Genomic DNA, 12,344 nt, shown 5'->3' on the forward strand with positions numbered 1-12,344 from the left:
TAATGAGGATGGCCTATTGCATTTGGGTACTCGCGGACGAGTAACCCTTGGAGGGGGGATAGTTGTAATAGGAATTCCCCACCTCTCTATCGGAGTATCTTTGACCTCACGGAGAAACAGATATCGAGCTCGGTGTCAATCATACAAGTGGAGTTTGTATTACTCCGAGACGGAGTTATGGAATACTCCCCGACAGATCCTCATATGTATATAAATGGATGAAGAACCCTCGAATTCTTGGATTCTTCAAGCTTCAGTCTTCTGTACTTACTGAGTCCTTGATTCAAGTATTTGATACGATTCTTTCTGCTATATTGATTGATTCCTCCTGTCCTACGACTCCGTCTATTACACACATGCTATTTCACAACAAGGTTAATGAAGCTCTATACTGCGGTTAACCATTTGGGTAGGTTTGGTTAGGATAAGTGCTCTAGGTTAATAATCGCGGTTAACCTGTACTAAATACATCCTCCTTTCAGTTAGACCTCGGCAGGCCCATGGGCTACCCATGATGGGTACCTATTGGGTACCCATCTAACCCAAACTCTAATAAAAAAGAAATCTCCGTGACTTGCATAACTTATACAATCTTACTTGTAATTTTAAAGTATTCTCCTTACAGTATATAGCTTTAATAACATCAGCATGATATTCTTCTATTTACATAACTAGAACTACTCAAAACCATCATCCACGCCGAGACTTGCAGTTACTTGCCGAGCTCCATACTGGTATACCTTCCTGCGTGTGGCATTATAGGTAAGGGGTGTTCACCATATCATCATTACCAAGCTCCAGGTCTACCTGCTGTTCTGGCTCAGAAACGCAGCTTCTACGCAGCTTCCCTAATGCACGCTCGCTTAGTATCACGAGTGTAGGACGCGTCGTATGTCTGGTGTTTTCTAGCTACAACGAAGTGAGTACTATTTGGAATCGACCAATACGATGACTTCAACTGATATGGCGAGCTGATACTGAAAGGATTGCTTGGAGATCTTTATGTACACGCCGACCAGGATAACCTACCCAAATGGTTAACCACGGTATAGAGCTTCATTAACCTTAACCTACCTATACCACGTCGGTTAAACATTTCCTTAACCATAACCTACCCGACTCGGTTATGGTTAGGTTATGGTTAGGCTAAGTCGGTTAGGTTAATCAACTCTAATTCCTTCTTCCTACCTTCTTTCCTTGTTCCTACCTACAACCTGTATAGGTCATTTATACCTTTTCAGAACCATAAACAGAAGGTTCTCGATAACAGTAGACAGTTCAGTTCACGTAAGCAGTCATGATCTGTCACATAGACAATGTGATGTATCAAATGAGCGGATGAGCGGAGTGCTGGATGTTGATGTCACATGATCTTTCCATATCACAGGTGAACCGGCCGATTCCTACAGTAAACCATGGGTAGGTGCAAAAATTCCCTGAACCTACCCATAACCGCCTGGGTAGGTTAAGCCTACTGCATTAACCTAATGTAACCTAACCATTTGCCAGTCTAGCTCTCACGGCCCACACGCAAGCCCGGTATATATATTTCAGGTTATTTCAATTCGGGTCACACCGGCATCTGCAGTGCACGTGCACTGAGTCATCGCGCGTCCTCTCAACAGATCCACGAACGAGATTTTGCACGGATGTATCAAAGTGCTTTATATTCGGAAGTCGCGGCCGACCAATGACTGTTGACAAGTGCTGCGGGCTTGCCGTCCAAACCCCTGTAAAGGCTGATGCCACTGGGACTGTCAGTAGAACGGGACCGAAGAGGCAGTCCTGATGTCATTCCTGTGTCACCGATGCCAACTCAATTGAGCCTGTATTGCTTTGTCCGTTTTGCTGTATTCGAAGCTCGCCGCGCTCTATCTCCATCGTCTGGACCTAACCACCCTACGTTGCCATCGTAGTGTAGAGCGGAGACGAAGATGACCAGTCTTACTCCCCAGCCAAGTTCTCCCGCCGAGTGGGAAGAGTATGCCAAAACTGACCTGATCACTCGAATCCCACTGAAGCAAGATCAGAAGACGGAGGGAACGGTAAGCCATACCCTTCCCTCCCGGTGCTTTCACCAGATTAACGAGGATAGAAGACAAGCATCCTACGCGATGTTTTTCTCAATGACCATACTATTACAGATCTACCAGCGTCGTCGTTCTACCTCTATTGCGACATTCTGGCCTTCACCAAAAGCACTGTCACCATTACGCCCGATGACTTCGGCCTTGTTCAAATCATAGCGCGAGTTCTCACGGCTGATAAGCCAACCAATCTGAATTTCGTGGCCCCGGTCCGAGGATGCCAAGTATATATATACGCCTCCATTTTGGATCAACCTGTCACCGTATCTGTGGATAACTCCAGTTCCATCTCGTTGGATCTCGGTGCAGGTTCCCAAGCTACGGGAGTGCTATTACGCATCCAACCAGGTCGTGTTCTTGACCCGGAATACCAGACAACTTATGTACCTGTTGAGGACCTTGACCTCCAAGAGAGTCTAGAAACGCAGATGCGAATTGCACTTGCCTTCTTCTGGCAGAACCCATCCATTGCTATTTCCCTCTGTGCTTTTGTTGCGGCAGTAACCCATAGCCCGCCGCTATACCCTGAGCTTAATGCTCAAGCTGCAGCTCTGGGACGCCAGCTATCAGCGCACGTCATGACGGGACCCGATACAAGCTACGCGCCAGTCTTGAAAATGGACTCCTACCGGCCGGCCGTGGACGACACACTGGCGGCAGTCAAAGGTATGGAGGAGCAATATGAACTGTTTCTGCAGGAAAAGGACAACGTCCATCAACAGATCGATATCTGGAAAGCGATGCTACAGCAAGCAGAATCTCAGAGAGCCAAGCTGACATATCTCGCTGCAGCTGCTTGGGATAAATACGAGGGCGCTGCTTCCGTCGTTGCAACATGCCAAAATCAAATGGTCGCGGATAACGAGGCAATTGAAAACTCCAAGCATAATTTTTTGGAAGGCATAGAAAAGTGGCGCGATGACCAAAAACTCAAGGCTGTGTTCTTGATATGCGAAGCTATTGTTGGTGCGTACTTCCGTTTCAGTGCCATGCTTGTCTAAGGGATATCAGGCTTCGGTTTAGGGATTGGGCTACTGTCCCTTGGGAACCCTGAATGGTTTGGGTCTGCGGTAAAAAGCATTGAGGGCGCCATTGATAAAGCGCTAGAAGCAGAAGACCCAAGCCTTGATCATGAGAACGTCATGATCTCGTCCCGGACTCTGGAAATGTTGAATGGCAGCATGAACGCCCTAGAGACTGTATATCCCACGGTGGACGTCCAGGCTCAGGCCGTCCACAAGCTATCCGAGCAATCGGGTGTTGAAATACCAACTTATCCCACTATCTCCGGCAGCAGCCAAGGCGATGCAGATGCCCACGCGATTGTTGCACTAGGTGCTTGGGATGCTTGGAGGACTGAAACTGACGCGCAGCTGGCGTTCGCAGTAGAAGAGAACGTAGACGGGGCGCCCAAATATCGCCTAGACTTGGAGAAGCATGGCATCAACGGCAAATCACTGGCCCAAGCTGAGGCCGAGGCCATCAAAGCAGGCAACGAATATGTCCAGGCGCAGATGGACGTCATAATTTGCGACAAAGACATCGCGAACTTGAACCAATGGCTTCAGGACTATGAAGGGGATAAGGAGATCTATGAGCAGGCGTGCGCCAAGTTCTTTGACCGATGCTGGGCTCTTCGTACTAGCCTTGTCATTGCGATGCGCAATATCGTTTGGGCGTATAAATACTGGGCATTGTCGGATAGCTCCGTCGTTCTTGACTCCCAGAAGGCAATCGAGGATTTTGCGGTCGACCTTGCTACCCTCGACAATGACATCATCTCAGCCAATGAAAGCTATACAGGGAACGCCGACTTTCAGCGTAAGTGCCACCTATCAGCCCCTATCCACAGTATTGCTGACAGGCCTAGCCTTCAACTTCACCGTATATCCTGACCAGGTGAGTTTGGTAATCAATGGGCGTAGCGGATGGTTCGCTGACACCGTGCAGCTCCCATCAGATTACAGTCCGGTTATTGTTGCGGGCCTGCAGAGCTCGACTCACACCGCATGCTTTACCCTCGCCCCGAGCAACGATCCAACTACATCACCTAATTTCTCAAGTGTCTTCATTGACGGCGGCCATTTCCGCCTCAATGGGTTAGAGACCTTCCTGGTTGGTGCAGCTCCACGACCAGAAGCCCTCCAGCACGGCGTCGTGCAAGTCGATATCCAGATCTCAACCTCTGGAGCATACGCCGACGTCAAAGAAGAGATTGTTGATGGGGTTCAGGTTGCCCGGGTGTTTGATTTTGTCAGTCAGCCGCGCAGCGTTCGCTTCTCGTATGATCTGCGTGAGGATGGAACGGATGGTAAGACACGCATCCATGCCATCTTCCCAACAGAGTATCATGCAGAACCAACCCCGTTCACGCAGTGGACTATACAACTCCTGCACCCGGAAAGACTTGATCTCTCGGGGCTAACTGGGGTTCAATTGGAGTGGGATGGAAAGGCGCATTTTCCGCCCCCCTTGTCTGCACCAGCGGGCCTGAGGAGACGATGACTGAAAGTGCTAAAATTACGTTAGGTGCAATGGCCATTCATCTTTGATCTGAATTCCTATTATCCTGTACATCTACCGTGCTTAATCACCTGACGCCCATCCCCACCTGACGCCCGTTTTTGACGACCACCACAAGTAGAAAAAATGAAGTTTTTGAAGCAGATACAGACAATATTATACAAAGATCTTTTGCCAGACATAATATGACATGCTGATAGAGCTATGCATATCTTTCAAGAGTCGCGGAAGCGTTGTGGAAGCCGGATCTGCCGTCCTCGACGATTGACAGTGGTAGGGGTAGGCCTCTGCATGGTGCGGTCTCGAACTGGGAGGTTGAGACCGCACCATAGTGAACTGCGGTACCTTGCGGTCTTCACCATGGTGAACCGCAATGGCATAATTCTGCCAAGACCTTCCTTTTTCGGCTGCATAAATTGATGATTTGTTTTGGTCCGTTGCTACACAAGGCGTGGTAATTCGGCATCAAGAACTCTGAAAACAGATGAAACATGCTCGTATATAGAAAATTTACTATTCAAAATACCTAGAAACACCAACATTAGTTTACTTTTATGTTCTTATAGAGGTTAAGTAGTAGTTGCTACTTGTTCGTTTGGTGTACAGGGTAAGAAACATATATTTCGACAACAGTTCCGCCCTCGCCGAGTCTGAGGGCGGCGGCTTGAGGCGGCAATGATTGATTTGAGCGAGCGCTCGTCAATCACCAGACACCCCTCAAACCGGCCATACCCGCGGCCCTTGCTAGCAGCGAGGTACTCCTTGAAATGAACGCGGATCCGTTCTACTGAAGCGCCGTCCCAGGAGTCCTTATCTGAAAAGACGACATGCCTGCGCGATTCCTTGAGGAGGCGTTCTGGCGTTGAGTCAGGCTCGACTCCATCAGCAGAGCGCTTCCTCTCTGCATTCAGTCCCGAATCGATTCCGCGATCCAGCGCCGCGTCAAGCTTTTTTAAGGCTATCAGCCACTGTTCATCTGACTCAGGGGTGTACACGGTGCGGTAGATAATGTACCCCCATGGAAAGATCGACTCGAGCATGGGGGAGAGGAAGCGCGTTGTGTAGCGGTTCTTGGTTTGCTCAAGCCATGGGGCGCTGCCCCAGTCGTCTTCGCAGGCGGTTTCGAACTCTGGGTGGGACCATTTCTCGGGCCAGGAGGGGTGGTGGTAGAATTCGAAGTCGTCGATTTCGGTGACGAGGGCGTTGATTGAGGATGGGGTTGGGGGGGAGGAAGGCGGAGGGGGTGAAAATAGTCCATCCATGTGGAAGGCGACAAAGTAGACATATTCGTTGCTCAGATTTTCTCGCAACTACCCTCCCAGAAACTTCTGTATCGGGGGCCATCCCTTTCACGAATTTTGCCAAGGCAAACGGGCATTAATGGGCGGCCCATGTGGGCAATTTGTTTAAAGATCCAATCATGAATAGGAGCTCCAAGCTAGTAATCCTGCAGGTTCGACTCCAAGAATCCTGGTGTCGTGACGATCGCGACCTCAAACCTTGGAACCTGAACCTGAATCTTGGCGGGTTCCGAGTCGAATCGAACCTGGAGAATCGCGACTCCCTACGAGGCCTAATCATCCCCAGATCGTCGTCCGCTGCATCTCCCGTCCACGAGCCCTGTTCGGATGTGGCAGCCCACATGCGGATGATATCCATATACTGCGGGATCCAGCCATAACGCTTTCTGCACCACCATGAAGCGCGCCACCTTGAGCACCCGAGAAAGAATGGGTGTGTAAGTATCAGGATCGCGCCATGCGTTTCTCCCCCAGCCTAACACTGCCATAGCGCAAACCAACGGGCTTTCGTACTCATGGACCCTGATCTTCTGGTTCAGCAGCTCGATACAAAACTCCAAGCACGCGGTTTCTATTAGCGACATGAGAAATGACTGGACTCGGGGGTTCTCATCTGTATCCATAGGATCGGGGCTGCTCCGCGGTTCTTGTGGTTCCTGTCGCTCTGATTCAGCCTGCGCCATCTGCCACAACCGCTGCCATGCCCGCCGGTGATCCTGAATGCTCTTCTCGTCCATGTATGATCGCAGCGGCTGGTACGGCGTCTGATTCGGCATCGTACTGACCGCCGCCATGCGGATCCCGTTTCTGCAGTGCTTGACGGTCTGCTGGCTGCGTCGGGCCAACTGCGCCATGGTACCCCAGACCACCCGGGCCGCGCGGCTGACGGGATCCGCCAGTTCGGCATCCGGCGTGGCCACCACGTCTACTAAATCCTGGAAATCTACGTCGGCCAGGTATCGCGCCCACCGCGTCATGCGCAGCCAGGGGTTTGCGTCGTGAATTTCGTCTGCCTCGACGACGTTGTTGGCAACGTGCTGCTCGTCCTCAACAGCCCGGGCTTTGATCTAGGCCGCGATCCGCTGTCGCCCATTCACCGGGGATGGTAATTCTGCAGGCTCGGGGTCAAGCGATCGGATTCGCGCCAAATGCGAGTTCTTCCGAGTTGGGAATACCTGCTGCCACGCTACCCTGCGGAATGACCATTGTAATTGAGCTTCCCCAGCGGCTTGTTCGACAGCTCGCATCCGGCCCCGGCGGGACGAATGATATCATTGTAGGTGCGTTGGTTCAACCACTAGGGAACAGAATAGGGAACAGACACATGAATCTCCCTTTCCTCTCTTTTACCAACCCTCCTAGACATATGTCAATACATTTCGGACTCTTCGGAACTGAAAACTGACGGAACTTAATCCAGGGTTGTATGACGGGTGTATGACGGGTGTCTTGAAACTTTGTTCAAACAAACTTTTAGTTGGGGGCATTGTCGATAACATGATCCAGCCATAACCTGTGGCACCCTGGTGCTTATTACGACTTATAGAGCTTTGACTTTGCTACTAAAGTGTGGTTGCTTTCTTGCGATTAATCACTCAAGCTTGTTACTTATACAAAACTATGACCATGTCGTTGACATTAATGGTTGCATCTTTTAATCCGCTGACCTGGCAACAGGAATATCACACTGTGGCAGATCCAAAAAGAAGAAAAAAAAATACATGCACATATTGTGCCCGATATCATAACGCGGCTAAAAAACCAGGAAGGTCAAGCTGGATGTATAGATATCTGGCGTTCAAGTTGTTTGTCAAGATAAACTCCACTCACAACAATGTCGTAAATTTAGCATCTAATACTCCCAGGCAATAGTTATTGGTCCTTTAAGATATGGGGTGTCTTTGTAGGGCAACAACAGAATAAAATATCGGTATCCATGGTCTAGACTTCAAGTTTTGCCCTGTTAAACTTAAGATCTTGGGCAACATTATAAGAACTTTAAACCTGCGTGTAACGTACAGCCAGTCAATATTAAGAGTTGCCAAGTTAATGACGACAATGATGTTTTCATAGTATAAGCTTTACCTAGTCCATGTAGTCTATATAAGGGCGTTCTTTCACTCTCTTATGGGGGTTTACTCACAACAGCTTTATACGCCAATTAAAACATATTCTCGTGCATCTCTACTACACCTTCAGAAAATGCGTTATTTCTCTGTTCCCCTTGCCATGTTTACCATATTCATCTCCACTACAATTGCAGCGCCAAATATCTATACTGTGGAGGACAGCTATTCTAACTTTGAGCGCTTGGAGGATAATCATCCAGGTTGTCTCCGTGCTTGCTTAAAAGAAAAGCCTGCATGTCCTGACCAAATGGTAAATCTCCTGCCCTATTACTTCCAGGTAAGTTAAGAACTAATACTGGGCTCTTGGTATATAGAATCCAAAGAAATTGGTAAGTAGAATAGCTCTATATTTGTGTCGTTCCTATAAGACACAGCTAATTCCCTCCAGGGTGACTGTTGGACATGCTGCCTGCATGAAAAAGCAATATCTCTACAAAATCTTCAACAGCCAGCGTCTCCCCCCAGTATTAATAAAGATGAATCTAGCCTGGTTTGGCCACAGCGTAAGACTACCTATCTCTTCTAACCCCATTACCACTCTTTCCCAACTCCACATTAGTTCACTACGCCGCACAAGCCTACTTCTAGATATGTTACTAACAGTCTTTGTGTCCTGGCTTGTATAGAGTGTCATCTTCAACCTGGTCAACAATGCTGTAACTGGGATGGCTGTGCCTGGTGTTGCAATAGCGCGTGCAATAGGCCTTGCAAGATGACTCCATTTGGGTTGGTATGTGACCATTGGGGGACGTGTGGTTAACCCTGCATATCCCAGGGGGCCCATGAGCGATACAGTCAATATCATGGGGGTTGGGAATGCATAATAGGTAGGATCAAGTCTTAAAAAGCTTAAAGTGCTAAAAATGGAGATAATATCGTGGATTTATTTTTGTTTTGATTCGAAACAGACCGTGAGAAGATTTGGTTTTGTACAATTTGTCTACTCCAAATCTACTATTTGCGCCTCCTGGAACTGGTTGAATAAATGTGTCTTTAGATGTTATCTTGAAATCATTTTTGTTGTTGGCTAGTTGGATTCGCGATAGGTATAACGGGCGTAGGCAGTTTGGTTTTTGTTACGAAACTATTCAGACTTAGGTGACCTGCCACCCTTATCCTAAGGGAATAAAGAAGGCATCCAATCCTTAGCAGGTTACGGACGTGTAGTCGACAGTCTTATTCTGCCCTCCACCTCATGAGCACAAGCTATTTCACAAAGACAGACTGCCCATCTCCTGGCTCACGTCACCCTCTGCGTCCTCTCGGCCGCCCAGGGATCATTCACCTGGATATTAAAGACTGGTAGTTCACAGAAAGCCTCATGGAAGCGAAGAAACAATCTGATATTCAATGGTGACTAGCTGTACCTCGGCAATACCTCTTGAATCGCTTCTTTCTGGACACATACATCTAATCCTCGTGGGATCTTCTCCAGTTCGCTTGAGGGCGTCATTGATAACTATTCGCCCCGTCGCCAACCCCTTCGAAATGATGTAGTGATAGTCGGTGGCGGTGCAGCAGGCACCTACGCTGCCATTCGCCTCAAAGACCATGGAAAGTCTGTGGTCCTTGTGGAAAGGACGGAGAGACTTGGCGGCCATGCAGTCACCTACAAGGAACCCAACACTGGGGGCTCTGTTGACTACGGCGTGCAGGTCTATGACAACAACACCGTTGTGCGGTGATTTCTTCAGCCGCCTGAATACTCCATTGACCAATCTTTCTTTTGCGTCATTCGTGAGCCCGGTCTATGCGGATTTTGAAGAGGGCATGTTCCTGAATCTCACTGCCGGCACTTTGGGTCAGGATTATATTGATGAGCTCAACAAGTATCCTTATCTGGATAATGGCTTTGAGATTCCTGATCCCGTGCCGGAGGATTTGCTGCTCCCCTGGGTCGAATATATCGATAAATATAATCTCGATCTGTCGACCGCCATGGCCACTCATGGTCGGCCAGCAGTCACCGGGCATCTTCTCAACATCCTCGCGATCTACGTATTCAACAATCTCAACCATCTTTTCCTCCACGAAATGTCGGGGGCAACCGTTGTGAATGCCAATCGCGACAACTCTCAGCTTTACCGCAACGCGATGTCTGAACTGCAGCCCGATCTCCCCAGGTCCAGAGTTGTCGCCGGACAGCGGAAGACCAGAAAGCGCGACGGCGTGCGACTCGTTGACACTCCAACAGGTCGCAAGCTTATCATCGCCAAGCAATTGATCGTTGGGATCCCCCCTATCCTAGACAATATGAGACACTTCGGCCTCAACTCGCACGAGCACAGCATCCTCTCACACATTTACGGTTGTTTTCAATCCTTCCTTGGTTGACGGTCTCTTCTACTATTGGTACAATGCTCCCCAACCCGTTTCGCAGCGACGCATCGAGACCGAGGCCAGGGTTGCAATCAAGACGCTCCAGAGACTCACCAACAGTACCACTCAGCCGGAGCCGTTCCTAGCGTTTTCAGGCCCATTTCTTGCAGGAGGATGGTGATGAATCCAAAATCAGTGTGATCACCGACTGCCGACAGCTAGTATCGGTTTTTCCTTTGTCTATGAGGTCTAAAGATAGAAGAGGACTCACCACCAAACTGTCTCTCGTCTCTGGTTGGCTGGGGAGCGTAACGCAGAAGTCGCATTGGAATAGAGGGCTCGTTCTCAGCCAGCGCGTCCAGCGCGTCCGGCGCGCAGTTCCACTCTGAGGGTAAAGCCCTTGCAGAGACTTGAGCAGCACTTTCACCAGCTGCACCATGCGAGCCTAGTATTGCATAATTGGGATCCGGAACTGGTCCTCCGGGAGTGACATCGGCCACAGATTCTCCAAGGTACCGCTGTCAGGATAGTCCTTGGGCACCTCATGGCCAATAATGAAGCACTTCCCAAAATCTCAACATCAGCACATCATGTGTATAGAGTAAGAAAACTTACCGCCTTGGTATCCGGCAGGAGACCTTCTTGATGAACCTGGATGCCTGGAGGCTCATATCCGCGGAACGACCTCCCCTTACACTTACCGATCCACACGTCCATCTTCTCCTCCTCGGAGAGGGTGAAGAAGAGCTTCGCGCAGTCCATCGCCTGCTTTTGTTCCTCGAGCGAGACTCCATAGCCTACGAGGTTCAGAAATCCATAAGTGGTACGGGCTTGGCGCATCGCGTCGACGACATTTTGGCGGTCCTCCTCTGTCGAGGAGGGATCAAGCCAGGCGCTGATGTCGACGGTTGGGATCGTCTCGACACTGCCCATTTTGATTTACTGAAGTTTTCGTGCTGTAAACGTGACGATTGGCAAAGCTATTTAGACTGATCGTGTACTGCTTTGAAGACTGGAGTTAGCCACTCAGGCAAAGCATATAAGAAGCTCGACGGTTACTGTTTATTAGTTCTTTAGCGAATTCTTCTCTAGTCCAATGCTACTTGTTAGTATCAACGACTCTAGCTCGTGACAAAAATCGAATTCGGCGGGCCCATCTACTCTTCACAGCCGAAGGACTTCAAAGACGGTTTCAAAAAGATCATAGGAAGCATCCATCAGTGTAAGGCCGCGACCAAAGATGAGGTCTGGGAGATGGTTCAGGACGATCCGTATGCGAAACTGGGCGTGTGGAACTTGGACGAGGTGGTTTGCGCCTATGAAGGTGTTTGTGAGTCAGCCTCTGTGAAAAACGACGGAGGCTGGGGGGTTCATTGAATGGATGGATGGGAAGGTGGTCCAGGCTGCTCTGATGGAGGTCGTTAGATCCTATTCAACACGCGGTCACCATGGCCTGTGTTAGCTTTGCTCGCTGTGCATGTTGCAAGCTGATTATCTCCGATTTTATAAAATAGTGTAGTGCATAGACCTGGGCATGGGCCGGCCCATTTGGGTCGGCCCATGAACGGGTCGGTCGGCCCACGATTTGGCCCATTTGGCCCATTTAGCTCCCAAATATACATAATTAATATGCAAAATATCCAAAGTTACTAGCGTATTTTATAGCCGTCTCAATTCTTCGCCCTTAGCTATGGCAAATTACAGAATATATTACAACTTACTTACTCTTCCTTAATTCAGAAATATATAACTACCTACATGTTGATGATCGAATTTATCCTTCTGCTTGAGTATCAGTTTTTGACATTCCTAATAGGTAGCTGTAATAGACGGAGTCGTAGGACAGGAGGAATCAATCAATATAGCGGAAAGAATCGTATCAAATACTTGAATCAAGGACTCAGTAAGTACAGAAGACTGAAGCTTGAAGAATCCAAGAATTCGAGGGTTCTTCATCCATTTATATACATATGAGGATCTGTCGA

The 12,344-nt window shown here is 48.9% G+C and overlaps 6 protein-coding genes across 6 annotated transcripts; 2 read left to right on the top strand and 4 right to left on the bottom strand.

The window, feature by feature from the left end:
* Positions 1-1,434: 1,434 nt before the first annotated feature.
* BDW70DRAFT_145900 (uncharacterized protein) lies at positions 1,435-4,882 on the top strand. The gene is made up of 6 exons (XM_073738499.1): positions 1,435-1,460; positions 1,510-2,045; positions 2,099-3,053; positions 3,099-3,908; positions 3,958-3,986; positions 4,038-4,882. Exons 2-6 carry the CDS (start codon positions 1,935-1,937, stop codon positions 4,590-4,592), a joined length of 2,460 nt encoding a protein of 819 aa, XP_073590606.1. The 5' UTR covers positions 1,435-1,460; positions 1,510-1,934; the 3' UTR covers positions 4,593-4,882.
* A 328-nt stretch (positions 4,883-5,210) lies between these two features.
* Positions 5,211-6,070, bottom strand: BDW70DRAFT_145902 (uncharacterized protein). The gene has a single exon (XM_073738500.1). It carries the CDS (start codon positions 5,893-5,895, stop codon positions 5,572-5,574), a length of 324 nt encoding a protein of 107 aa, XP_073590607.1. The 5' UTR covers positions 5,896-6,070; the 3' UTR covers positions 5,211-5,571.
* BDW70DRAFT_145904 (uncharacterized protein) lies at positions 6,050-6,673 on the bottom strand (the record flags this gene model as incomplete). Its single annotated transcript, XM_073738501.1, has 1 exon — positions 6,050-6,673. A coding segment is annotated over exon 1 (461 nt), but the record flags the coding sequence as incomplete, so codon positions are not given.
* A 158-nt stretch (positions 6,674-6,831) lies between these two features.
* On the bottom strand, positions 6,832-7,366 carry BDW70DRAFT_145905 (uncharacterized protein). Its single transcript, XM_073738502.1, has 2 exons — positions 7,332-7,366; positions 6,832-7,191 (listed from the first exon to the last, which is right to left on the bottom strand). Exon 2 carries the CDS (start codon positions 7,156-7,158, stop codon positions 6,979-6,981), a length of 180 nt encoding a protein of 59 aa, XP_073590609.1. The 5' UTR covers positions 7,159-7,191; positions 7,332-7,366; the 3' UTR covers positions 6,832-6,978.
* Positions 7,367-9,639: 2,273 nt separating this feature from the next.
* Positions 9,640-10,374, top strand: BDW70DRAFT_165109 (uncharacterized protein; the record flags this gene model as incomplete). Its single annotated transcript, XM_073741651.1, has 1 exon — positions 9,640-10,374. One exon carries the CDS (start codon positions 9,640-9,642, stop codon positions 10,372-10,374), a length of 735 nt encoding a protein of 244 aa, XP_073590610.1.
* Positions 10,375-10,469: 95 nt separating this feature from the next.
* Positions 10,470-11,292, bottom strand: BDW70DRAFT_165110 (uncharacterized protein; the record flags this gene model as incomplete). Its single annotated transcript, XM_073741652.1, has 3 exons — positions 10,470-10,567; positions 10,631-10,877; positions 10,975-11,292. The coding sequence occupies 3 exons, from the start codon at positions 11,290-11,292 to the stop codon at positions 10,470-10,472; spliced, it is 663 nt and encodes a 220-aa protein (XP_073590611.1).
* Between the last annotated feature and the right edge of the window lie 1,052 nt (positions 11,293-12,344).

This window comes from Aspergillus foveolatus (assembly GCF_047715535.1).
Source record: "Aspergillus foveolatus strain CBS 279.81 unplaced genomic scaffold BDW70scaffold_202, whole genome shotgun sequence".
NCBI lineage: Eukaryota > Fungi > Ascomycota > Eurotiomycetes > Eurotiales > Aspergillaceae > Aspergillus > Aspergillus foveolatus.

Excerpts from the sequence above, each read along its gene's own strand:
- BDW70DRAFT_145905 (XM_073738502.1), bottom strand. The coding sequence starts at position 7,158 with ATGCGAGCTGTCGAACAAGCCGCTGGGGAAGCTCAATTACAATGGTCA.
- BDW70DRAFT_145902 (XM_073738500.1), bottom strand. The coding sequence starts at position 5,895 with ATGTCTACTTTGTCGCCTTCCACATGGATGGACTATTTTCACCCCCTC.
- BDW70DRAFT_145900 (XM_073738499.1), top strand. The coding sequence starts at position 1,935 with ATGACCAGTCTTACTCCCCAGCCAAGTTCTCCCGCCGAGTGGGAAGAG. Across the intron at positions 3,054-3,098 it reads GATATGCGAAGCTATTGTTG|GCTTCGGTTTAGGGATTGGG; the intron begins GTGCGTACTTCC and ends AAGGGATATCAG. Across the intron at positions 3,909-3,957 it reads AGGGAACGCCGACTTTCAGC|CCTTCAACTTCACCGTATAT; the intron begins GTAAGTGCCACC and ends TGACAGGCCTAG.